General features: G+C 50.4%; 11 protein-coding genes across 11 annotated transcripts; 5 read left to right on the forward strand and 6 right to left on the reverse strand.

Moving 5' to 3' along the window:
* Positions 1–27: 27 nt before the first annotated feature.
* Positions 28–2,185, forward strand: IAR55_000464 (uncharacterized protein; the record flags this gene model as incomplete). The annotated part of the gene is made up of 6 exons (XM_066943600.1): positions 28–424; positions 690–1,028; positions 1,108–1,430; positions 1,516–1,801; positions 1,871–1,993; positions 2,064–2,185. 6 exons carry the CDS (start codon positions 28–30, stop codon positions 2,183–2,185), a joined length of 1,590 nt encoding a protein of 529 aa, XP_066806142.1.
* A 327-nt stretch (positions 2,186–2,512) lies between these two features.
* On the forward strand, positions 2,513–5,577 carry IAR55_000465 (uncharacterized protein; the record flags this gene model as incomplete). The annotated part of the gene is made up of 8 exons (XM_066943601.1): positions 2,513–3,263; positions 3,426–3,646; positions 3,713–3,832; positions 3,893–3,964; positions 4,025–4,560; positions 4,635–5,069; positions 5,127–5,394; positions 5,455–5,577. The coding sequence occupies 8 exons, from the start codon at positions 2,513–2,515 to the stop codon at positions 5,575–5,577; spliced, it is 2,526 nt and encodes an 841-aa protein (XP_066806143.1).
* Positions 5,578–5,890: 313 nt separating this feature from the next.
* On the reverse strand, positions 5,891–7,004 carry IAR55_000466 (uncharacterized protein; the record flags this gene model as incomplete). The annotated part of the gene is made up of 5 exons (XM_066943602.1): positions 5,891–6,090; positions 6,294–6,386; positions 6,495–6,547; positions 6,689–6,868; positions 6,985–7,004. The coding sequence occupies 5 exons, from the start codon at positions 7,002–7,004 to the stop codon at positions 5,891–5,893; spliced, it is 546 nt and encodes a 181-aa protein (XP_066806144.1).
* Positions 7,005–7,250: 246 nt separating this feature from the next.
* Positions 7,251–8,749, forward strand: IAR55_000467 (uncharacterized protein; the record flags this gene model as incomplete). The annotated part of the gene is made up of 8 exons (XM_066943603.1): positions 7,251–7,311; positions 7,436–7,574; positions 7,710–7,800; positions 7,904–8,061; positions 8,123–8,185; positions 8,268–8,413; positions 8,526–8,680; positions 8,738–8,749. 8 exons carry the CDS (start codon positions 7,251–7,253, stop codon positions 8,747–8,749), a joined length of 825 nt encoding a protein of 274 aa, XP_066806145.1.
* A 278-nt stretch (positions 8,750–9,027) lies between these two features.
* On the reverse strand, positions 9,028–9,783 carry IAR55_000468 (uncharacterized protein; the record flags this gene model as incomplete). Its single annotated transcript, XM_066943604.1, has 4 exons — positions 9,028–9,105; positions 9,267–9,378; positions 9,483–9,559; positions 9,634–9,783. 4 exons carry the CDS (start codon positions 9,781–9,783, stop codon positions 9,028–9,030), a joined length of 417 nt encoding a protein of 138 aa, XP_066806146.1.
* A 729-nt stretch (positions 9,784–10,512) lies between these two features.
* Positions 10,513–13,133, reverse strand: IAR55_000469 (uncharacterized protein; the record flags this gene model as incomplete). Its single annotated transcript, XM_066943605.1, has 8 exons — positions 10,513–10,961; positions 11,019–11,356; positions 11,408–11,508; positions 11,572–11,656; positions 11,715–11,846; positions 11,908–12,221; positions 12,282–12,374; positions 12,450–13,133. 8 exons carry the CDS (start codon positions 13,131–13,133, stop codon positions 10,513–10,515), a joined length of 2,196 nt encoding a protein of 731 aa, XP_066806147.1.
* Positions 13,134–13,618: 485 nt separating this feature from the next.
* On the reverse strand, positions 13,619–17,385 carry IAR55_000470 (uncharacterized protein; the record flags this gene model as incomplete). Its single annotated transcript, XM_066943606.1, has 9 exons — positions 13,619–14,989; positions 15,047–15,848; positions 15,921–16,041; positions 16,103–16,388; positions 16,459–16,530; positions 16,597–16,752; positions 16,817–16,839; positions 16,899–16,985; positions 17,106–17,385. The coding sequence occupies 9 exons, from the start codon at positions 17,383–17,385 to the stop codon at positions 13,619–13,621; spliced, it is 3,198 nt and encodes a 1,065-aa protein (XP_066806148.1).
* A 782-nt stretch (positions 17,386–18,167) lies between these two features.
* Positions 18,168–19,181, forward strand: IAR55_000471 (uncharacterized protein; the record flags this gene model as incomplete). The annotated part of the gene is made up of 4 exons (XM_066943607.1): positions 18,168–18,300; positions 18,435–18,503; positions 18,620–18,761; positions 18,896–19,181. The coding sequence occupies 4 exons, from the start codon at positions 18,168–18,170 to the stop codon at positions 19,179–19,181; spliced, it is 630 nt and encodes a 209-aa protein (XP_066806149.1).
* A 128-nt stretch (positions 19,182–19,309) lies between these two features.
* On the reverse strand, positions 19,310–21,867 carry IAR55_000472 (uncharacterized protein; the record flags this gene model as incomplete). The annotated part of the gene is made up of 16 exons (XM_066943608.1): positions 19,310–19,343; positions 19,413–19,610; positions 19,662–19,693; positions 19,745–19,820; positions 19,876–19,938; positions 19,995–20,054; positions 20,102–20,109; positions 20,166–20,351; positions 20,490–20,636; positions 20,708–20,864; positions 20,923–21,024; positions 21,100–21,196; positions 21,256–21,446; positions 21,529–21,562; positions 21,617–21,728; positions 21,814–21,867. The coding sequence occupies 16 exons, from the start codon at positions 21,865–21,867 to the stop codon at positions 19,310–19,312; spliced, it is 1,551 nt and encodes a 516-aa protein (XP_066806150.1).
* A 460-nt stretch (positions 21,868–22,327) lies between these two features.
* Positions 22,328–23,343, reverse strand: IAR55_000473 (uncharacterized protein; the record flags this gene model as incomplete). The annotated part of the gene is made up of 6 exons (XM_066943609.1): positions 22,328–22,354; positions 22,421–22,515; positions 22,686–22,746; positions 22,844–22,867; positions 22,984–23,079; positions 23,218–23,343. The coding sequence occupies 6 exons, from the start codon at positions 23,341–23,343 to the stop codon at positions 22,328–22,330; spliced, it is 429 nt and encodes a 142-aa protein (XP_066806151.1).
* Positions 23,344–24,349: 1,006 nt separating this feature from the next.
* On the forward strand, positions 24,350–25,158 carry IAR55_000474 (uncharacterized protein; the record flags this gene model as incomplete). The annotated part of the gene is made up of 2 exons (XM_066943610.1): positions 24,350–24,602; positions 24,668–25,158. The coding sequence occupies 2 exons, from the start codon at positions 24,350–24,352 to the stop codon at positions 25,156–25,158; spliced, it is 744 nt and encodes a 247-aa protein (XP_066806152.1).
* Between the last annotated feature and the right edge of the window lie 190 nt (positions 25,159–25,348).

Consider the following 25,348-nt stretch of genomic DNA (forward strand, 5'->3'; position numbering starts at 1 on the left):
GAGTAGTGATACTGGAGCAGCTGGAGTATGCCGCTTCATTTGAAAAGGGTCCTGGCCTTCAATGTCTCTCGAAATCCACAAAGGCCTCCATCGCATCTTTTAGCTTTTTCACCTTGTATCCTCCCTATACGCAAAGTCTCAACCCTCCCACCTCGTGCTACCCACTTGAGTCGTCTCCAACCCGCCCATATCTCCCAACTCCGAGCCCTCCTCCCGTCCTCCAACTCAGTATTATCAACGTTTGACAATTCGGCTTCTTCGGATGATCTGCAACCATATAATCGAGATTGGATGGCTAAATATGAGGGTAGATCCCAGGTGGTTCTGAAGCCAAGGAATACGGAGGAAGTGAGTAAGGTGATTAGATGGTGTGGGGAGAATGGGATAGGGGTGGTGCCGCAAGGAGGGAATACGGGGCTGGTAGGTTAGTCTATCTTGCTTTCCTGGTATCCGCTTTACCGGTCTGTTCCCTTGGTCTTGCTGTTTGGGTGGTGAGATCAGTCATGGTCATGGAGACACTTCGGAGGAGAGCCGTCAATGAGAAAGGTCCTTTACCGTCTTGTGGTTGATTTTGCTGTTGGGGAATGGCGCACATTTGGACTGGAAGGGGAAATTGGGCCTGATTGCTGCAAAGATATCATGCCGCCCGAGTACAATCTTTACTAACAATCCTTTGATGCTCAACTCAGGCGGCTCCACCCCAATTCACGACGAACTCATCCTTTCCCTTTCTTCTCTCAACAAGATCCGATCTTTCGATCCAATGTCAGGAGTTCTTACTGCCGAATCCGGGGTGATCCTCGAACAAGCCGATTCATATCTCTCCAAACAGGCAGAGGGCTTCATCTTCCCCCTTGACCTGGGGGCGAAAGGAAGCTGTCAGATCGGAGGAAATGTAGCTACCAACGCGGGAGGGCTGAGATTGCTGCGATATGGTAGTTTGAGAGGAAGCGTGCTTGGTCTTGAGGTGGTCTTGCCAGATGGAACGATCTGGAATGGATTGAGTGGGTTGTTAAAAGACAATACGGGTGAGTAGGAGCGCGGTGGAAGGCTCTACAACAGAATTTGGATCTCAAAGCTACATCTGACTCGTTGTTTGACCGCTAGGATACGACCTCAAACAACTTTTCATCGGTTCCGAAGGATCTATCGGTATAGTAACAGCCGTCTCAATCCTTTGTCCTCGTCGTCCGAAATCAAACAACGTCGCTTTATTCTCCTTGCCATCATACGAAGCTTGTCTGAAAGTGTTCGCGGAGACGAAATCGCATCTGGGAGAGATCTTGTCCGCCTTTGAGATGTTCGACAAGACTGCTTATGAAGCTGTGAAGCGTCACGGTGGGGTAAAGAAGGTGTTCGAGGAAGGGAAAGAAGGCGGATTCTATTGTTTGGTGGAAACAGGGGGAAGTAATGCTGAACATGATTCAGAGGTGAGTTCCTACGTGTCTCGTAGTTCGTGACCATGTCCCAAGCGTTGAACGGCTGCCAATCTCACCCCGGCTTCCTGTTCGATAGAAGCTCTCCAACCTGTTCGAATCCCTGATATCCTCTTCCCTTATTTTGGACGGTGTCCTTGCTCAAGACTCTACCCAATCCGCCTCACTCTGGCGAATCCGCGAGCTTTGTCCCGAATCCTTGAGTAAGGCGGGCAAAGCATACAAATACGACCTGTCAGTGCCGGTGGAGAAGATGTACTGTCTTGTTGAGCACATGAGGCAGAGAATGAGAGATGTGGGTATGTTGAAGGACGATGGAACAGGAAAGGTCAAGAGTGTGGCGGGATTCGGACACATGGGAGACGGTAAGTAGCTTGTATGTCCGCGAGGTCAAGAGCTGAGCTAACGGATTCCATTAAACTTGACATCATCAGGTAATTTGCATCTGAATGTGGTGGCTACCGAATTCTCGGAAGAAGTGCAGAGCGCTATCGAGCCCTTTGTTTACGAGCTGGTCGCGGAGAACAACGGGTCGATATCAGCAGAACATGGTCTAGGTACGTCTTCCCGTTGGCCGCTTGGCGTTAGGCCATGACCGATATGATACTGATTTCAGTCGTCTCATAGGTGCAATGAAAGCGCCCTATATCTCGTATTCCCAATCACCCACCTCGATAGAACTGATGAGGCAGATCAAGCAGTTGATTGATCCAAAGGGGATCATGAACCCGTATAAGTTCATCACATAGCGCCAGGAGGAAAGAAGATTGTCGGCTCACAACCGGTATGAAATTGTACATCAATAGGGACTCTACTACGGACACGGTGACACAATCATAGATGCATGAATAGCATTGCACAAGCTGGAGTTGGACTTTTCAACAGATGATCTGGAGGGGGGGGAGGTCGGAGATAGCGACCAACTCCGTCTACTTGCATCTCGAGCCGATTTCCATCCTGTCAATCTGAAATTTCGTCGGTGGTCCATCATCAATCACAACAACACATCATCCAAAACGCTTTACGCGAACCCGATCTCCTCACCTTCCTTGTCCAGGTTTTAGAAGGACGCCACCATGATGAACCTTCGCTCTGCGGCACGACAATCGGCTCTTCGACTCAGTCGAATCTCAGCTCCCACAGCTCGATGCGAGTGCGGTCTCAATCATCCTCATGCTGAATCCAGCTATGCAGCCTTTCGACGATTCGCCTCGTCTGCCGCGGCTGCGGCCACAACGAGTAGTGGTACTGCTTCTCCGGTGGGTAGGGGTGGGCAAGGGAGGAACAGGGACGGGAAGAGGATACTCAGACCTAATCCGAGATTGAGGAAACAAGCGATGATCAATGCCAAACGATTGTTTGATGCTATTCATTCGGAGAATCCTTCCAGCACTTCCCCCTCACCGTCTCCAACTTCAGCGACTAGTGTCTCTACTTCAACATCCCTCCCTTCGTTGTCATCTTCCCAGAATTCGTCGTCCTGGACCGACGTACTGAGTCCCTCGTCAACCTCTGCTCAAGCTTCTTCTTCCCAACCGTCAAATACCACTTCAACACCTTCCCTGTCCGATTTACTCTCCAAACGGCCCGACACGCCGCCTCCCAATCCTTGGCATCATGCCTACCCTCGTCTTCACCAACAACTACACAACTCGATGGACTCGGCATTCGTAGCCAAACAGATGAGAGTGTTTGCGAAGGAGATGGGGTTGCAGTTCGGCAGAGGAGAGAGGATGAATAAGGGGAGCATCATCAAAAAGATCATGGATAGTTGGGGATGGGTAGAACCGAGAGATAGACCGGAGGAAAGAATTGCGGAAGAGAAGGGTGAGTTAGCGTTTTCCAATCTCTACATTGGTATCTGGTTTCGCAGTCAAGTTGCACCCATATGCCTCTTTTGATTTGCCTTCTTCTTCACAAGTCACCATAGTCTTTCCCTATGGTCCTGTGTATCACCGATTGGGATACTGACACTTCTTACCCACTCAGTGTTCGACTTGCCTGCTCCCGAATTGTTCCTTTTCCTGCGAGACAACGACCTAGTTCAACAGTTCATCCAAGAAGAGAATGTGCAATTTTCAGTCATACCAGCAATGGAAGCACGTAATATGCGCTTCAGATCTGGCGACCAGAGACGGATGGTGCTTTCTGCTCGAGGTAGCGACGATGCATTACAGAGTCTGGATCAAATCCTCACTCAACGGCAAGAGGTATGTCGGCTTGAAGGCTCATTGTGAAGGTTGAAGGCTGATGTCCTTGATTGACCGACGATGCAGTCGTTACGAACGATAGAATTCACAATAGACGAAGTTCACGGGATGAAGGCGAATGTCGAGCTGCTTCAACTCGTCTCTAATGCGGCAGGAGCTTATGTTGAGCCTGTATCAGATAATTCCGTGAGTCTGACAGATACGTAACACGCTCCGCGTCCCCGGACAATGCTGAAGTCCTGTCAGTACCGCGCCACTGCGATGAATGTTCATGATGCCGAAGATGCAAGACGATTACTGTCGATGGCCAGTTTACGAGTAAGCCTCCGGACTCCTCAAAACGGGGAAGATCAAACTCATAACGTGTATGTTGCGCAGACTCGGATTCTATCCAGTACTCGACCCAACCGCATCCTCCTTCCTGTCCCTTCCCACTTCCAAGCCCACGCCGCTGAAGCAAACACACAACGAAGCGACCGATTCTCCCTATATCCTTTCAATCTGTCGCTCACCGAGCCACTAGCGTGGGATCAATCCGCTTCTGTCTCGAATCAAACAATGTTTAGATTGCGGAAAGTCAGTCAATGGACATCGAAGCCTGCTCGACGAGAGCTAGATCATAGGCAGGAAGACTTGGCTAAAGGAGGTATACGACATACTAACACCCGTGGAGGCTTACACAAAGGTCAAAACCAGACTCTGAATGAGCTCGTGGACGACATGGTGTCACCGATACGAGAGGGAGACAAGACTACGGTGAAAATCAGAACTGGACACTTGTTGTTCGGCGTCGAACCCAGAGACGGTAGTAGTGTGGGTACCTTCGACTCACCTCTACCAGGACAATGGCCTGTGGAAAACGCACAAAAATGGATTGGCAGTGAGGAGGACAGACGGCCGATTTTTGCACCGAGGTGAGTCGCATCCTCGCACATGCCGTCCGTGCATGTTACTTTCGACGGACGAGCTGACGATCGCATCGCTTTAGCTTGACCCCCGCCATGACTCAGTTCCCAATTCCGGGCTCCGCACTAAAGATCCACAGACTACAATACAGGTCAAGTCCCGTTGATGGCAAGTCGAAGACCGTGATCTTTACATGTGCTCTGCCGGCCGGAAGGAAGGCAGAGAAGGCGGAAGAGGAAGTCAAATGGCAGGACCAATTAGGGGAAATGTTGGACAAGATGGAGAAGGAGTTGGCACTTGAGAATGAGTCGCAGGCAGATGTTGTGGCAGGTTCTGAAAGTTCTGAGGTTCCAGTCACAGTGGAAGCCTCCGCGGATTCGGTGGCAGAGTCGGCGCAAGTCGTGGAGAAATTTGAAGGAGTTGAGGGGACGGAAGCAGTATCAGTGCCCGATGAGCCTCTGGTAATCAAGGCTGAGATAGGCGCGATCACAGAGATCAACATCTTCCTCCCAGACAGGTGAGTTCGCTGACGACCCACAGTTGGATAATGCTAACAGAACGCTTTTTCAATCAGACCAATTGACATACAAATCATCTCCGAATCGACTAGACCCGTGTCGGATGATCAAACGCCTGAACAGATCGGAGCGGTGTTTCAAGAATACGTGGCTGGAGCTCAATTCACTCGACCTCCTTCTAGTGTGACTATCCAGGGGGAGACATACGATATTGAGAGCGATGAGGAGCTTGAGATAGTGACTGAGTCTGAGGAAGAGGTGCTCAAACGCTGTGTCAAGGTCAAAGAGCAAGGGTTCAACGGTCGTCCAGTGACCTATTCAGAGGTAAGTGATCGGTGACCGCCTTGTAGCCACAATCGCTGATCTTTATTTCTAATTATCCAGATCGAGACTAGCATTGAAGGTGGATCAGTTGTCTCGTCGTCGTTTTGGGCGCAATTGGCAAGCATCACCAGGGACATAGGACCCGATGCGGCGGCATTGAAGAAGGGGAATTTATTTGACTGATAGTAGACGAATACATTACACACTTCACCACTTTGTTTCGTCAGCATGGCATGACATCGCATAGCTTCATTGGGTATCATCATGCATGTTTATAGTCGCATTTGCCGGGACATGATGGGCCATCACCACGAAATTGATGCAAAACATGTTCGTCTTTCGCAGGAGAGCTGATCATGTTGCTCGTAAGCGATTATACCTGAGTGACAGCGCTGATCAGCAATATGACCGTCTTGCGTCTGAGCGGCGCATCATCTCACTTCCATCCCTCTGTTTGCTATTCTCTGCTCCGCTCTGAGAGGGTGTGTAAATTAACTTACTTCGGTATGACCTCCCTCAAGTATTCAACATGTTTACCCCTCAAGGCCTGTTCGGCAGACTCCCCACTCCCGTCCCATATCCTGCGATCGGAAGCAGAGCCGAAGATCACAGAATATGGCGGGAGGATCTCGGGGATGAGACTTGGTTCGGGCGAGGTGGTGGGTAAGAGTAGGGGCAAAAGGATCGTTCCGGCGCCTATGTTCGAAAAGGGGGGAGGTCAGTAAGGATAAATGATGTTGGATTGGAAAGAAGCGTTTGGGGAATACGAGAAGAATGTATTGCATGGGGAAACGGGGAGACGCGATTGTCGAACAGGTTTGAACACAGGCTTTCATTCGGAGGGAAGCAAATTGTGTCCATCACTGAGACCGCTAGTGAGGAGTTGTTCGGACACTCACTCAGCGTACAATGATCAGTCACAATCACCCCCGAAGAAGCTTTGCATCGCGGTTGAAAAGTGTTGAAATGGCCTATTGAGGGTGATTCGATTTCTGCGCGAACACAGCGTCGAAGTCAGTCGACGGGTACTTTCACACGTAAAAGTGCAAGAGAGACTGGCGGCGGGCAGCAAGCGAATGGTCGATGGAAGGCTCACTTACGACTCGCTACCATGAAATGATTTCCTTGACCAATCTTCATCGTGTTTTTTCCTCTGCGAGAAGATCTCTTGTCAACTGAGCGTACTCCTGAGAAGCATCGCTTCTTATATCACGTTCTGAGACATCTTGCATGCTCTGGCACATGGTAGGCGTTGGAATCGCCTGTGATCCTGTTGAAAACGAAAATAACCTACCTATTCACAATGACCACCAATTCCTCCACAATGCATTCTGCACCGATGACTATGGGTCCCCCCAGGGCTAATATCGTCACCTTTGGATGGACGACGACGCCGGGGCCTATCGTGATATCGCCCCGTAGATCCGTATCCTGACATATGAGTGAGGTCGAGTCGGCGGCGATACGTGTGGGTCTGGTACGGACCGAGACGAACGGTGGAATCGGGGTGGTGGAAAGGGATGTAGTATCAGGTCGAGTATGTCAGACCTTGACCGGGTTGACACCATTCAGAGGGAGAAGACAACTCACGGAGCAGCAGAGCGTGACATGTTACAGCTTCATCTTATGCTTGTTCTTCGTTGCTGACAACTACTGCGACCAGGACAACAACATCGACCCGGTGAAAGGTGCGAAGCGAGTATCAATAATGTAAATCATTTACGCGCTGCCGGTGATTCCCGCTTTTTGTAACTTACATTTGTTGCCACCTAATCAAAGGCATCAACCATCTCCATCAACATCCACCTTTCAATTGCTCATCCCTCGCCATCTCACAGATCACACCCTTCACCACCATGTCATTCAACGATCTGGAAAGAGGTCAATCACAGCCTCTATTGAGGAACAATGCACCGGGTGAGTAGCGCTGGCATCGTCACTTATACATCTGCTCTTCCTCCCCCGTCGTCCGTCATCGATGACCACTTCTACTCTGCCTGCATCCTCTCAATTCGTTCTCACGACCTAATTTCCCCACCAGATCAAGATGCGACCTTCACAGCACTCAAAGACTCCGTCTCCATCCAGATATTCAAGGTTCAGTCCAATGTTCAAGGAATACAACGTTTGGTCGACAAACTCGGTGGGAATACAGATGGACCCGCTTTACGGACCAGTCTGTGAGTGTTGTCGCGTTCCCATATTCAGACGCAGAGGTCTCAAGCTTTTTAAAAGACTAGAGATATAGCCCTTGACGGGCTATGTGGTATCTGGTGTCAAGACAGGCTAACGACTTTCCTCCTTGCGTTGGGCAGACACAACCTGACTGAAGCAACTCGTGATATGGTCAAGAAATCTACAGAGGACGTGAAGACACTGGCCACATACCCTGCAGGAGGAGAATTTGTGAGTCCACGTTCATCGTTTTGTCTCTCACTTTGACTTGATCGACCCCAGGGACGAGAAATGCGGTGTACAGAGCTTATCTTCTGTCATGCGATTATTGTAGGCAACCCGAAAACCGATCCAAACGAAACTGTCGAAAGAGTTCCAGAGTGCTATCGGCGCTTTTCAGAAGGTCCAACGTCTCTCGGCGGAAAGGCAGAGATCGTTTGTGGAGAGTCAGAAGCGGAAGGTAGATAGGATGGTAGAGGAGTCTGAAGAAGGGTGAGTGACCTATCACGCCGGGTTGCTGAATCAGGTAGGAGCTGAAGCCTTTGCATTATAGCCTTGACGAACCTCGAGGATCAGTAGAGCTGGAACAGGTTCAAGCGCAACATCAGGTCCAACAGTATGTTTTACTTACACTACCAGCTTCTTTTGTCCTAACGCGACTGAAAAAGGCGAAGCTGATCATGACTACCTGAATGCAGAGTCTCTCCGCAAGAGCTGGAGTTTCAAGAAACGCTGATTGCCGAGCGAGAGTCAGAAATACGAGAAATTGAGACGGGTATCCATGAACTGAACGATATCTTCAGAGATTTGGGGACCATGGTGGTCGAGCAAGGTGGTTTAATCGGTAAGTTGGGGAGGAGATACATTCATTGCGCCTTATCCTATTCTGGTCATTCCCATCACCGACTCTTTCAAACATGTTTGAGTCCATGAACTGACCTACGATACTTGCTCAGATAACATTGAGAGCAACGTCACTTTCGTTGCTAGGGATACGTCTTCTGCCGCAGAAGAGCTGACAACGGCGCACGAGTATCAACGTAAAGCAGGACGCAGAATGGCATGTCTCTTGATCATCCTTGTCATTGTCATCGCCGTTGTCTTACTTGCTGTAAGTTGGCATTGGGTCAACCGGATGATTTGAGCTAATGTACGACGGGTCTGGCAGATCTTATCATGATCTCTTACTTGTCGGTCCATAATTGTAGGTTAGTACGAGCCCTTTGTGTATGCACAGGATTACATAGGTTTTTTTGACTTCGTTGCCATCAGACGGCACTTCAAATCAGAACGTGGTATAGGTAACAAAGATATCTGCTTCATGACAAGAAGGTATTTTGAGAGCTTGATTCAATTGTCCACAAGCCGATATATCTCACCACTCAGTTTTCTTTCGACTAACCAAGTCAGTTATCGGCCGCTCTCACCTCGTCTTCAGCCCTGTTATGAGCGAGTGAATCATTGGACATCATTGCCAGTAGCGGCAACGAGTTCAATGGTCTGGTTCAAGTAAGTGAAACCGGTGGACCCGTATGCCTATGAAGAAAGCAGTCTTTTAAGTCAGCAGTGGTCCTCCGCATACAATCATATCATACTGAGACTGGTGTGAAAAGGGGAATTTGACCTCTCCTCATCCATGGCCGGAGGATTTACCGGCGGTCTGACAAGAGGGCAGTGTTCTGCACGATCGTACTCACCCCTGTCAAGTGCGGAACTGCTGCTGTGAAGAGATACTTTCCCGGAACCGTATCGGGCAGTGTGATCCAATACGACATATTGCCAAGTGCCAGCGGGTAGATACCGTCGTTACTGGGTGAGGTACATTGGATCAGCTCAATTCAGCGCCAAGGTGGATAGGTATTAGGAATACGTGGATACTGGGAGTCGTCCGACTCAACTCGAGATCGACTTACTAGAGATTGTTATAGCCAAGATCGAAGCCGATACAATCAATACATTCTTTCTCAGCTCGAACGAGCCCCCAGATCACCTGGACACAAACGATCCGTCGATCCAAGTCAGCTTTACACAGCAGAACCGGCTCAGCCACTCGCCGCCACTCACACCGAAATCATCCCAATGCTGAATATACGCCTGAGTCTGAAGAGTCGCTTGGATAGTCTCGCCCACGAGAGCGGAAGTGGGGACCGTGACATTGCAGATCTTGGCGGAGGCAATGGCGATGAACAGCAAGAGGGTGGCGAAGACGAGCATCGTGATGGGTGACTGGAGGTCGTGTCGATGAATTGATAGTGACCTTGAAGTTGAGATCGAGCGAGTCTCACTAGTACTGAGTTGTGATTGTGGAACGAATAGTGATCAAGTCGGTAACGGTGAGAAGAGGTTAAACCAAGAGGAGGAAGAAGTAATGCAATTTGTCGTACTGTGCGTTCTTATGTATAGAAGCTAGAGCTCTTGTGGGGGCGATGAGGACGAGACGAGTCAGCGTGTTCGATCATGTCTGCCTCGTGCAGTATAACTCATTATACACAGCGACAATCTGCACATCTGTGTCTCGTGTCGTGGCGAATGACCAGCGGCTTGAGGCCGATCAGTCCCTCTCTGTACGTTGCGCGCTGTCGTTCGTGAATGAAAATGCTATCACAATACAGTACAGTCTGATCCGCGTTGGAGCCAAGCTCATCTTTTCGTGAGGATCGTCCACGGAGTCTGTTCCAACGACTGGAGGTGTCGTGCGCTGTGCGTCAGTCCAATCACCTTGGCTTCCATGTCTGAAATCGATGATCGTCTCAAACGTTACGTCCAGATCTGATACCATGCATGCATGTGAGTGACTGGGGACTTGACGAACATTGCCACAAGGATGCGCGCTGCACAGATCGACAGAGACGCAAATGCATGCCGAATCGTGAGGACAGAAAGCGATGAGCAAACCAGGAACGCGTCGCACCCACAAGTACTCAATCACACACAAACTTTGCTTTACAATCCGGCAATCTTCTCTGCCAAAAGCGTCGCTCCTTTTCTCACGCTCTTCTCCACGTCCTCCTTGACACCCTTCTTGCCCAAGACCTTCTTCACCTCATCCCCATCACCCCCCTTCACCAACGCCTCTATCAACTCCACGACGACGAATGGCGCGTTGCCCTTGGCAATTCGCACGGCGTTGTCCTCGCCTCCTGCTTCTTCGCTGGTGATTGCGTCCCAGAAGGCACGAGCGAAAGACGGCGACAGGGTCGGGTCAAGTACTGTGAGTGTCTGAGTGGAAGTGTTGTAGTGACCTCCCGAGAGAAGGGTCTTGTATGTTCGGATGGAATGGGAGAGATCGAGAGGGTGGGATGTAGCAGGGTCAGGGTTGGGGTCAACCGGTGCGGGGTCGGAGTACGGTTCGCGCAGAGGAGATACGAGAGATTCGATCGCAGCGGATTTATCTACAGGGATACGTAAATGTCAGCTAACAGCAATGATCATCAATAAAGCAAGCTCACCTCCTTGCGCAATGAGCATGATTTCCTGCACGACCAAGCCCGCTCCGGGGTCCTTGACCATCTCCACGCCCTTCTCCGCCACGACCTTCAGTAACCCTTCGCTGGCCTGAACCAAAAGTTCTTTTCTCCTGGTCTCCGTATCTTTTTTGCTCGTCCCGATCTCCTTGGCGGATTGTGCAGAAGCAGCGAGGGAAGACAACTGTGAGGGAATGTAATGCCTTGTTGATGTAGGTGTGAGCAGGTAAAGGATGACTCGTCGGCCATGTTTGTCGAATGCGAGGTCAGAAGCAAGACCAACGATGTCAGAGACGAAGGCTTTGCCCATAAGTTTCGTGTCGCTGAGCTCCGTCTCAGCGGAAATGCTATCCAACCGGCACAGGGTGACTCACTCAACACAGTCGAACGCCGTGAATAGAACCATTTGAGCATCTCCATCCTTGCAAAGAGCCTCAACGTGCTTTCTCAACGGCTGTAGGATTTGCTTTCGGTCCTGTAAAGATCATGTCGTGTCAGCCATTGCAACAAACCCAAATTCCCTGGACCCAGCACGTACCTTAGCATTGGATCGCACAATCAGCTCTCTCACAACGGCAGACCCATCCTTGGTGTGCACAATCTCGGGGAAGCTCTCAGCTCCACTGTGACACGATGTCAGCTGTCAAATCCCACCGACTCAAGGGTAATCAGGCAGCTCACGCGGCAAGCAACTCATGCATCTTCTTGTCGGCGGTCTCAGCATCGAGATACTTGTAGATACAAGTGACGTATTCGAGTACTAGTCGGTGGAAGACAGCTTGAGCGAGTGCGGTCTTCTGAGTTGCATTGAAGCTGTGTCATGAAGGCCGTCAGCGATCCACTCGAGGTGCGATGTGCACACCACCACACTCACACGTCCAAGACGGTCTTCTCGACGGCATCCAAAATCCTCTCTCGACCTTTCCCATCCCCAATATCCTCCAACGTCCCTTCCAGACCCTTGACTTCACCGGTCTGCTTACCACCGTCGAAGACCTTGACTTCTCGAGGGTAGAATCCACGGACGAGCATTCGACGTTCTTTGGCAGATGCGTAGAGGTCATAGAAGTCTGAAAGGGGAGCGACGGCATGGGCGTGGTTGAGAAGTGTGAGGAGATGAGGGGCGAGATGAGGAATGAGCAGAGGTCGGATAGAGGGGCAGTATCGAATGAGTTTAGTCATGAGGAACTGCAAGTGGATACTCGTGTCAGCGTCAGATCAAGAGGTAATCTCAGTCAAACAATTCACCTTGGAATATTTCGATTCCATCATCGCTCGCCATTGAGGCTCAAGCTCCATAGCCACACCAAGTCGTTCTTCCTTTCCGCCGAACTTGACAATCTGTCAATTAACGTACAAAATCAGCTATCCATGCGCCGCAATGAATTGAGGGCGTTTTCATCTATTGCAACTCACGGTTTGCAATACTCTTCCACCTTTATGTCCTCTGGAGACCTCGCCGACTCTGCCCTTCACAGCCGCCCAAAGCTCGCTGATGGCCTTCTTCCTCTCTTCCTTACTCAGATCGGCCCGTCTAGCAGTCTCCCAGAGCGGGAGCAATGTGTCATGAATGAGCGGATGGGAGGGCAACAAGGTCGTTCGATGAGGTTGAGCGGCGTGAATCGCTTGTTTTTCAGCTTTGGTCATTCGTTTCTTCTCAATTTCCATCCCATCTCCTGAAGTCTGCTGAGCCGGAGCGTTTTCCTCGTCCTGACCATCCATAGGAGAATCGTCATCGTGGTCCATGATCTCATCTTCGTCTGAAGGAGATTCGTCCATACTGATATCTTCATCTTGATCTTCCCCATCCTCTTCTCCACCACCACGAGTGATAGGTCTCTTTCGTCTCTTGACCTCCTCTTCCCTTTCCCTGGGGGCTGCTCGACTCTTCCCGTTCCCAAACGATTTGTTCCCAGCACCTCCTCCAACTGCGGCAGGTCTCGGTTTGCCCTTTGCAAAGTCAGATTTCGATCTACCACCACCCGCTGACGATGACTTGTTGTGACTAGATTTGTTGTTGGAATTGCTGAATCTCGCCTTCTTGAATCCTGATCCACTGTCTGGAGCAGATCTCTTGTTCCCACCTTGTTTCGTTGACATGATGATCGATTTGATTGTGATTGTGATTGTGATTGAAGAAGGAAGCTCGGACAGTAGACAATAAACCACCACGAAAGTTGTAAAGACAGCACAAAAATATGGACGGTTCGGAAATCTTTGACAGTGGACGTCAGGCACGTTTGTGATCTTTATTTGGGATACCCCTTTAATACGCGGGGAAGTGGCAAAAACAACTTCGGAACGGGTGTTGTTGTCGTTAAGCTCGTAAGCTCTTGCGTACTGATGGTCTCATTGAAACCATTGAGCAAGACCCTGCTCCTCTTGGATAGACAGTGGTCGGTATATGCATGACTGCATACAACCTCTTTTGACCTTATCACAGGTATATCTCACTTGTCATCGCCTCCACTTTGGTACCTCCTCGACTCCTTCCTTTGCGTCCCATGACCATGCAAGGTCGAGATACAATTTCCAGCATAACCTCCTTCATGCCTCTGACCTACCCCATTACATCATGTCGAGCCTTATTCGTCCTCCTCCTCTTCACTGCCTAGAGCACTATCCGTCTCTCCAATGCCATACACCGCTTCCATCCTTCTTCTCCTCATCAACTCGGCCTCTGAGACATTCCCAATCGTTTGTGGACCTAGACCTGCGGCAGCTGCTAATGCCGGACTTGCAGCTCGCGCACCAGCTACAGCCGCTGCAACCAGGCTGTTTTTGGGGATATGCAAAGATGACGAAGGTGCGGTGGACATGGTCGCTGATGCAGAATTTGTTGGTGTAGTCGATTTCGATGCAGAGATGGGGTTAGAACCACCAGAACCCCGTCGTAGGGCATTGGGAATGGGATTGGGCGTGTATCCATCCGAAGGGGTGTTGATTTTGGATGCACCGGCGGTGGACCTTGCACTTGAATTCGAGCTGTTGAAAAAAGCGAATGCTCCTGAGCCTTTCGGTGTCGCATCCGCCGATGGCAGAGTCCTGGCACCGAGAGGCGGCGTCTTCAGGATCATTGCTTCTCCAGAAGAACCCGTCTCATCGACATCGAACTTGGGTGCTGATTCAGATCGATGCAGATTGAGCGCCTCCTTCGAAGGCCTTCTGGGCACTGGATGAAATCCGCTCGGCGGCAAACTCTTCTTCGTCTTTGCTTTTGCGAGTTTCGTCTTCGGGGTGAAAGTCACCAGATTATCATTCTCGTCTTCTCCACCGTCAGATTCATCGTTCACAAATGCCGATCCCAGATCCGCTCCACCAAGATGTTTGCCTACCGAAGCTGACTGATAATTCCGTGACGGTTTCACGTGAGTCGAGCTGGGGAAGACAAGGTGTTCGTCTGGTGACGTAAGAACCGGTGCGCCAGGCCTGAAACTCGCTCTAGCCGCTTCGTGAGCAGCTATTACTTCTTCTATATCCCTCTTCCTGTCGTCTGCTTTGGCGAAAGACTCGTCGATCCAGTCCGCCATTTCGATGAGGACAGGATCCACTTCGCTCATGATCGATGACATTTGCATGAAGCCGTGACCCCACCCTTCGATGATCCGCATCTGGACCCAATCGTCGTCCGTTTCACGGAGGATTGGGTCCGGAATGCTCATAGCTCCGGCTGCTCTCGCTCGGCCTGTACTCATCCGCAAAGATTCGCCATATTTCGCAGATTTACCCATAGCTGCCGTCTCAGCTGCCGATCGCCGGGCTCGCTTCGCTTCGCGAATCTTGCCAGCAAAGATCACGGTGTCGTCCACAAACGGGTCACGCTCACCACAGATGAGATATACAGGTGGGAAGTGTGCAAGGAGGTGAGGAGGGGATAGAATCGGCGAGATATAGTAGTCAGTCTCGAAGTCGGGATTACGTCGTGGTCCAATGTACAGAATGGCCATCGCTCGCATCTGCTTTCGATCAGCCACAGCCCGACTGCTGGTAGCTGGAGCGAAGGGTAAACTCACCATACTAGGCGAGATTATCCTGTCTTGAAAGTACCCCACTCTACTAGTCATGGTAAGCCGCGTCCCTATCGGTGCCTTTCTTCTCTTCTTGGCTACATTCTTGTCAACCTGATCCGCGGCCTTCTCAGTTTCATTCTCATCCATCGGCGCTGGTGATTCGACTGGGGTTAACTCAAACTTCCTCTCTTCTCGCGGAGTTTTGACCCTGTCAGCCAAAGACTTGTCCGCATCCAAACGTCTGTCAGGGAACCTCCTTGTCACGTCGTCTTCCTCGTCATCAGTATCGCTAGGTTCTGAGACTGCCTCATCTCCTGATCCTTCTCCTTTGTCACCGGTCTCATTGCTCATCCACCCTGTCAACTTGGCGGACATGGTTCTCGGCAAAGATCTAGTCCAGGCGGATGCTGAAGGGCTTTGGGGATGACTTTTCGATCCGTTCTTCAAAGCGCTACCATTCTTCGGTTTCTCGTCGACCGGACTCATCATGTGAGGAAGTCTGCCTAATGTCTCCGCCCAAGATTTCTGTCGAGATCGACCGATGGTGGATTTTCGAACCTTGACATCGACGTCGTCCACAACACTGAGAGGTGATTTGTGTCGAAGATGGTCTTTGCCTTGCATCAAGCCAGGTATTTGTGTTTCGCTTTGCTCGGTTCGTAGTACTCGGAGATTCTGAGGCGACATCCAGGAGGTAAAGTTGAAGTCGAGGGCAGGGTATGCGAGTATCATTGATATAGGCTTTGGAATGCCGGTGGGATGTTCAAGGATGCGGAGCATGATAGTGGCACAGATGTTTCCGCCCCTACATACCGAGGGTCAGCATACACCGGCAGGAGTGTGGTGATTATACCCTAGAGACCGAATCATGACTCACGCCGAATCACCTGTCAAGACAACACCCAGCCGCTCACTCTTGATACCGACACAGCCGCCCTTGGTCTCCATAAGAGTACGATACGCATCGAAGCCTTCCTCAATGGCCCATGGATATGGATCTGCACCTACCATTATCAGAAAAACGCCTGTCATAGTTCTGGGGTGATGGACCCAACTCACATTCTGGCGCTTTACCATAATCAACACCCAACACAGGCTTTCCGGTCCGTTTCGCCCACGTCCTCAGTCGTTCCTCATGACATTCCGGACCCATTGCGATGAAGCCTCCGCCAGGATAATCGACTATCAGTTCTGTTGCTGCTGCCAGCTCTCTTTCGGAACCGTGGAAGAAAAGCATAGTCTTCACGGGCGGAAGATTAGCGCGTGAGGAAGTGGGTGGACGAGGGATGGTGATATGTCTGACTATTGTGAGTTTGGGGCGGTGGAAGGTGGTGATAAGGCGGACCTAATGGGCCGGATCATGTATCAGCAGATGCAGTGAGATTTCGAAATGCCATCGCCTGGTATCTGCTCACATAAGGGTTATTGGTCTTTTCCCAGGTCACCCGCAGCATTTCCACTGAGCAAACGGCTCTGAATCTCCTCAGCTATATATGAAAGAACCGACTGATCAGCGATGCTCCTGGCAAAAAGTGCTGTAGGCTTCTACCCACCACTTCGTCTCCCTCTGTTGCCCAGACAAGGTAATAGCCAGAGAACAACACGCTGACTATATCTTTGAGCCACTTTGGTCTGACATTCATCGCGGAGGCGAAACCGGCATCGAACGCGGTATTGACGTATGTCGCACGGTAGTATGATCGGGAGTACTGTTCACCGGAACCATCAGCGCTTCACATTTGTATGGGAGTGGCTCGAGCCGAAGCAACGCACCAGTCTTGCTAGCGGTTCAGGCGCTGTTCCGTAGCATGAGTCAGTGTGGCTCTATCAAGAGAACGATGCGACGGGAACTCACCTCCTATGCCTAACAAGTCGTCTAGATGCCTCAAAGCGTAGACCATGGTCAAAGTGGCCAAAATCAATTGATAAGGAGTGAAGTGTTCTTCCGGCCCCCAGATCAAGTCAGCTCGGATCCCACCAAACCATCCTCTCACCTCGTCTTGGTCTGCCAAGACTTATGTCCGGAGCACTTTCCAATGATATCGATTGGGTGTCTACTCACTCAGTCTCTCATTGATCTTACCCATATACCCCACGGCTCTCCTTCCTACGACCGCCACCCATAACCTCCATATCCAACTCCCTTTCCCTGGTCCTCCTCTTCCATTCGCTCCAGCATTGGTGACTCGTCCACTAGGTCCGGGTCCGATTGAGCTGGATGTCGGGGTAGGTCTCAAGCCACCATCTCCTTTGTATAATCTCCACAGCCAGAAGAAGAGGACGAGGAAGATTTGTCCTCGTCGAAGGGTCGGTGAAGGTCGGCCGAGAATATGATCGATCATCTCGAGCGAGGTCACAGAGGATCATGCACAGGAAGCCGGGGGAGTGAATATGGGCTGTTCAAGTAAGTGAAGATATCAGCATGTTGGGCGATGATTCGTCGGTCGGAGCAACGAAAGGACGCCTAAGTGACACTCACGGAACACAATATACGCCCTGTGTATCGGAGAACGGCAGTAGGTCCTCTCAGACACTGCTCATCGCTCAGCTTTTAGTACTCGGCCCGCCGATCCTAGAGAGATGAATCGCTAGACTCGATGGAGATCTCCAGACAACGAGTGCGACGCGACACAACTTGACGGGACAACAGAGATGGAGGAGACAGACTGCTTGGCTCGTGCTGGGTACGCGGTCGACCTTGTTTCTGGAGCGGGAGGTTGCAATGTTGAGCACGCTGCGCGTGGCACTGGTGTATGCTGCTTGCGCTAGATGGATACACTGCTGAACGAGTTGTTGACGGCGAAGATGATCTGTTTCAGCTGCTTTGCTTTGCATCGCATCGCATCACATCACTTTCGTTGTCCTTTTTGACTTTGACTTTGGCCAACTTACAGCACGAGTATAGACTTACCCGGCTATCAACGTGCATATCGGACACGAATTACCCAACAAGGGAAATCTCCGGCCATCTCACCAACCGAGGCAAAAGTCTCTCCTCATCCCTTTCAACAACCGTACTACATGCCAGAGTCCTGTTAGTCAACGTCGTCAACAAGAAAGTCATATTCCATCGAGCCGTAGCCGTCTCTACTATCAGCTCGCATGGCCCATGTACCATCCGACCATGACGAAAGGGAAGAGCGACGAACATGATAGACCGGTACATCCTCGGCACGTAGCGGTCGCCATCGTCTTCTCACCTACGACCCAGAAGATACTGATGATAACCAGTCGAGCTCATCCGCATCTATGGATCCGTGCGTGCAGTCTCTTCAGTGCTCAAACGCGGTCTGCTTGCACAAGGCAAAAAGACAGGACAGGCACTTCGTCCTCTTGCACGTGGTACATGCGCTGATATGACCGGGTCGTGGATATGCGTGTCCGCGTTCAGTACCCAAAGGCGGGATCGAACAAGGTGAAACGTCAGGAGAAGCGGCTGTTCGAGAATCCTACGAAGAAGGTGAATTTCTGAACTCGATCGGGGATCTTCTCTGCGTTGAATCGACTGCTCAGTCATGTTTCGTCACGTCCACTGATACTTTGATCGCTCTTTCCCTGCTTTCTACTCTACGACAGCTGGGACACCGCTCGACCTACCCCCACCCGAAGACGACGAAAAAATTGTCCTGCTATCCCTACCTTCCAAGAAGAGAAGCTCATTATGGCATGTCCATGTTATACTAGTCGATGAGCAATTAGTGAGAAAGACACCGGAGTGGTACGTCCTTCTCTCGCTCAGGAGACTCCTTCCCATCTCATACAGGTGACATCAATCTCCATCTCCCTCAGAACCCTCCACCGACAGCCCGGGACAACGAGTTGATCAATCTTCCTCATTTTGCAATTTTGCAGGCCTGAATCACATCAACGGAGACGAGCTTGGTTCACACCTTCGTCCGCATTGGGGAAAATCCAAGAATGGTACACCGATGAATCTGCCAAGATAAAAGTAGATCCAGGTATAGAGGTAGACGAGAACGAGGACGGGGAAACATCTGCAGAGAAAAAGGAGAAACGCAAGGAGAAAGATGCATCGGGTGGGGAGGAACGAAGGGGTAAAAAGGACAAGAAAGGGGGAGCTATGGAAGACGCTTTACGGAGATTCGCCGAGATCAAGGGCTTGGAATTGACCACTTGAGCCTGTCAATGGGATATACATCTGACTTTTTGTACATATTCGATACATGACAACATACTACTTAGTACCGGCACGCGATCCATTGTCAAACATAACAAGTACAGCTAAATTACCACTCCTAGAACACACTACAACCTGACATCCTTTGGCATCTTCCTCATTCTATTAAGCGGTAAATTATCCATCGTCAGCCAAGCTAGATTTATCGACAGCAAGCCGATTTCCACTTACGCCTGCCTGACTCCCAGATCGCCCAATACCTCTTCAGCTCCTCCCAAGATGGCATCGAACTTCTGCGTTCTCTGGAATTGCTCAATGAATTTGCCCATGCCGGTCTTGGTCAATCCTCGACCACCGAAGATATTGACCGCGTCATCTGCTATCTCGCCCGCAAATCTGGTAGACTGCATCTTGAGGAAAGCGATTTGACTGCGAACACAAATTAGATACCATCGTGAACGGCCCAGCTACTTCACTCACCCAGCGAGATTACGGGATTGCTCCTTGTATGTCTGCTTCTTTGTTAGTGATATCTTCGCTCACGAAGTGAGTGATCTGCTCACCATGTTGTTCATCTGATACGTAACGCTTTCAAGCCATGCTTGTATAGCTTCAACCTTGGCAATCATGTGCGCAAATCTTTGGGTCCATTTGAGTCAGCTCAGCCTTACTCCACCACGTCTGCACCACTCACTTCGCTCTTATGACCGCTTGAGCAAGAAGTGGTTTCCCGAACACTTCACGCTGCGCGGCCCACCTACGGCAGAACTGTGGATTAGCACTGGTGGACTTCGTACTCCTTATTTCACTCACTTCAAGCATTCTTCTACCACCATTCTTGAGCTTCTGGCACTCGCACAACACATTACCCATCTAGAGATGGATCAGTATCATAGATAAATGAAGAGTGCCACACGTACCGCTCGTGCTACGAATCGGGGGGTCAGCAAAGGTACGAGCAATAAATAAACAGGCTGGGCTCACGTTAAAGTTCGACAAGATGACCAACAAGCCTCCATCTTCGGGACCAAGCATATTCTCCGCTGGAACTTTCACATTGTCAAAGGTGATATAAGCTGTACCTGCCGCAGTTGAATACGATGTTTTGATCTGCTTTGTCTCCACACCTTCACCTCGAGGCACAAGGAAGGCGGTAAGACCTCCTTCGGTCTGCGAGTGCGATCAACGCAAATTAGCAGAAAATACTATCCGAATCCTAGATGATATCGTACCTTGGCTCCAACGGTCTGGCAAACAATCGCGCTCATCAGCATTGACCTTGTCACCCATGCTGGAAGATCAACTCACGAAGTAGTCTGAATGCATACCACCGGAAATCCATTTCTTTGTACCATTAATTATCCAGTACGTGCCGTCTTCGCTCTTGGTCGCGGTGGTCCTGAGTCCAGCCACATCGGAACCAGCAAACGCTTCGGAGATGGCAAGACTGATAACCTACCCGCGCCATGGTTTCGGTGTCAGTGCAAGTACTAAAAGAAAGATCTTTTGCATCAATAGCAACCGACCTTTTGACCGTTGAACACCTCTTCCACGACCTTGGATCGCAATGGCTCTTGACCAAAGTTGAGGACTGGAGGAAGTCCAATGACCATACCCGCATTGAGACCGTCACCATATCCTCGTGCACCCATCCTTGCGATCTCCTGGTTGATCACGAGCTCACTATAGGTTCACAGAGCAATCAGCAGCGTCAAGATCCCGCAAATGGTCAAGGACGTACTGGAAATAGTCAAATTCTTCGCCTTTCACGACGCCGCCCAACAGCTCCCGACCGTGGAGATGTTTACCGGGACCAAGACGCATGGCGTTCATGTTGATCTTGCTGTATGACAGACATTTGAGTCAATCCACTATATGAACGGAGATTGGTGACCCCAGAAGAGCCGATTGGACTCACGCCATAGCTTCGAGCACTTCCTTACTCGCTCTCTTCCCATTTTCTTCACAGAGTTGTGCATCGGGGTAGATGACCTCGTCAACGAACTTCCGCATCGCTACAAGGAATTTCAAATTCAGCTAAACCGAAACGATCAGTTGACATGTGCATGCTCACCCTTCTGGAGCGCGCGATGTGACTCCTTGTAGTACGGGGACTTGAATTCGGGTGTCAACCAAGTCGGTTCAGCATAAGGTACCCTGGAGATATCCCCAGGTTTCATGGATTTGATTCTCTGCTTTTCGCCCTCGATCTGACCAATCTTCAATCGTTGATATTGTGGTCGTTGCAGGATCTCCGATCGATGGCTACCAGAAAAGACAAATGAAAGCTCAGTGACCACTCTTCCCGCAGTAGAAATCGGACCAAAGTGTCGCGATGATGACTCACAGACCGTAGAAAACTGTCGTCGCGTCTTGTCCAGCTGTCCCTAAGTTCAGCCTTGTCTTTCAATGCAAGATTGAAGATGATGCCCTACCGACTTCAGCATCGAGGAGGACACCACTTCCACCAGGATGCATTGCGGCGAATTTAGACAGATCATAGACTATCGAATCGACAACGATCCAAAGATCTCCAGCTTTGTTATGCTACCATGACCATAAGAACGCATTAGCGGCGAGTCGGTCACTTCGTATGTATGAAGAGAGGTGTCCAAAACCGAGCAGAACATACCCTTGCAACTTCATCCTTGGTCAGACGCTTCAATGTTTGTTCTTGAGTGGTCATCTTGTGGTCTCGTAGTCCTTGTCGAGGTGTTGGAAGAGCAAGAAGAGACGGTCGTCGTAGATTGAGATTGGCACAAGCTGAAAAGAGAGAGAGAGAGAGAGAGATCTTTATGAATGGCGAGTTGTTTGATTCGTTGCATCGTTACAAACCCGGTTATGACCGTTTACCGGAACTGTAATGCGGTTGGAACGCGGGGTACAACCAAAAGAGTGACACAACTGTAAATCAAATCCCAAAGAAAAGCCTGGAGACAGCATGCACGAGGACCATCTTCACTGTGAATGCAATGATCTCATTATGACATTTGACTAGTTGATACTGCGCTTCTTCCTATCTTGCCAGGACAGCCTTACGTTCACGTCAACACATGCGATTCTCCTCGCGCTCAACCACACACCGTATTCTTGTGCAAGCTCTCTTTTCCACTTTTCTGGACCCCCACCTTCACCTTGAAATACGCTTAATGCTCCCCACGATCCGCCTTCACCTGTGCGACCGAACAATGACGATCAGACTTTTGGGTGTCACTCAAGATCTGTCTTTGGAGACTCACCGAGTCCTCGCTGTCAGTTCGTACGGGGTTGTGCTTGGCGTGATGGTGTTCAGCACCCTTGTGACCCTCATCGGTGTGGTGGTGTTTATGAGTGTCTGGAAATGTGTATCAGTGCGAATACCGATGTAGAAATGGAGCAAGCGAGATGAGGCAGTCATTCCTCCTTCCTGAACAAGCAGGACCGCGTGTGTGTGAAGGGGAAGGCCAAAGATAGTCGAAATGTAGCAGAACGACGGATATCAGACGAAGAAGTCAAGACACTCACGAGCGACAGTAGCATCTTGCATGTCCTTGCCCGGCTTTCCTTCAGGAGCAGCTTGGTCGGCCTGAGGAAGACAAACTAGGTCAGTCCGCACGCTATCATCGTGTCATGGTGGTGACCTGATCTGCGCATCCTCACGATGTTCGAGAGACTGTACTCACCTTTACAGCTGCTTCGGAGTCGGACTGTCAAACAGACAAGAGATCAGCCACGATCGTCTTTATACACAGAAATGGGAACAAGGGGCAGGTAGAACACGATTGTCTACCTTTCTCTTGTACTGAGGGGAGACCGCACTCACCGCAAGGTGCTCGTTCCATCCTGGTGCGTGCTCCTTGTGAGGAGCTGATGAGTCTTGAGTGCCAGAGAGGTTTCGTGCCTTTTCCTTGGCCAAAGTCTATGAGATCGGCGCGACGCGTTTGATCAGCCCTTTCTCGTTCTCCTCCGCGTCGCTCTCCCCAGTCAAGCTTTGGCACTGCCCCGTCCACGCTGCAAGACTTTGAAAGAGCTGGGAATACAGGGAAGTTGGACGTACATCGGGATCGATCTGAGCGAAAGCGGGACGAGTTAAGCTGAACGCTCTGGTGGTGGTGGTGGTGGAAGGGACAAAGGTGGTCCTCGATCGAAGGATTCGAGCAGACTGGATTCTGAAGACGGACATGGTAGGTGGCTGTGAAGATGCTTTTGTGACGAGTTGTTGACTGAAGTGGAGTTGCAGTCGATGAGGTGAAAGATGAAAGAGGAATAGGCCAGCGAATGAGACGTCTCTGAATGCGGTCGTTTCGGTCCCAGACCACGAACGCTACGTTTTGGCTCCAGCGAAAGTGTGTGATTTCCCAGTCCAAACTTGCGACAATACGCAAAGGATGACGTCAATCACCAGATATTCCCTCTTGCGGTAACTGGGTCAAACCTTTCAGACATGACCGACAAGTCCGATTCCTGTGCCACGTGTTTCTGTGATACTGAAAAGGACGGAGGGCCGTTTTTGAGGGGTACCCCGCTCTGGGGGGGGATTGTGAATGGTCGGAGCAGAGCCAAAAGAAGAAAGATGAAAGATCTGAAAAGCATCGAGCGTTGCGTCCATTTGACATCAATTGAATGACATTCGCGCGAACGATCGACCATCACACTCGTCAGTCCATAGTCGTTGATCCTGTACAGCAGTCTACGTCCAGCAGCGCCAAATAATATCAGAACATCAAGCTCATCGGACATCTATAGACTCGACCACAAACGTTTGTTCAGATCGTCAGAGACCTTTGTCAAAGGATTGTCAACAACAGTCAACCTCGCACACGTTCTCGCTCGTCTAACAGCGCCGATATCAAGGAAACACTTGCTCAAGCGGCGATTCCACATCATTGATTTGACTACAGGTGGGTATATCTCCGTCCTGTAGCACCCTTCCTGTCCGATCTGTTGGCCCGCACGCCTTCCTATTCGCCAGACAAGCACCTCCTTTACTCCTTCAATCGTACTAGTCCACCGCCTCGACCCGCTTTGGAGTGCACCTTGATCCCGCTGACATCGAGATCGAATGTTATCATCCCTCGTCCTTGCTGACCTATATCAACAGACATAGATCAATACCACTCGAGGCTTTACTACACGCTCAACTCAACGGTCAAAAGCCCACATCACAAACAACCAGATATCGTGTGACAATGTCTCAACCCATCGCTACACAACCTCAAACTCAAATGCAGTTCAAGACGCATCGATCTCTATCCAAGTCATCCGATCGTCCCTCACCCCATCTCCTGACTCCGAGCGGAACTCCTCCGGCCTGCGATCCCGCTACAGAGTCGCGACTCCATCAGTTGCTGGCCCATTTCGATGCGGGCACTCATCAGTTCTGTCACGAGGATAGAGAGACTCCAGATGAGAGGAGGATGAGCGTGGGTAGTGCTAGTGATGGTGAGTGATGAATTGGCACGATCCGATCATGCTTCTGAAACATGTTGCTTTTTCTCTTCGTACAGTGTTCCCTACACCGCCTTCTTCTCGCCGACCTTCATTCCTTTCTTCCCTCTCGCTCTCCCGTCCATTCTCATTCACGCCTTCCACGCCACCCACTCCACTTTCCGCCTCCCATCCCGCTGGACTGGGTATGACCCCTTCCGGACCGAACGAATCTCCGAAACGACCTACCAAACCTGAGGGAGTCCAGTCGTCGCCCGCCATCCCTTCATCTGAACTCACAAACTCGTTCAGTCTAGAGAACGCCATCGATGAGCCATCATCTGGGCCTCATACAACAATGACGAGATCCAAAACCGTTTCTCACATGCAACAACCTTTGACAGCGCTGCCGATCAAACAGAATGGGTTCGTGCTTTCGAAACTTGGGGATGGTCACAGAGAGTTCAATCCTCGTGGCCATGGTCCGGTAGGAAGGAAGAGTTTCGGAGCAGAAGATGGGAAAAGACATTTTGATCCTTCGAGAGATCCAAAATTGCTTGGTCTACTTTGAGGTACCGGCCTATCCTTTTTCTCCATTGTGTGAGTTTCGAGTTGTATCCAGTGAAAAGTGGGATCGTTGTATAGTAGCGGATTCTTACCGGCTGCATTCGAGGAGTCTGTAGTGACTGTCAACATATCTGTGTACAATTGATCCATGTTAGAGATGTTGCTTGGTAGCATGACCAATGTATTGTATTGAT

The sequence above is a fragment of the Kwoniella newhampshirensis genome, chromosome 1 (assembly GCF_039105145.1).
Source record: "Kwoniella newhampshirensis strain CBS 13917 chromosome 1, whole genome shotgun sequence".
In the NCBI taxonomy this organism is placed as follows: Eukaryota; Fungi; Basidiomycota; class Tremellomycetes; order Tremellales; family Cryptococcaceae; genus Kwoniella; species Kwoniella newhampshirensis.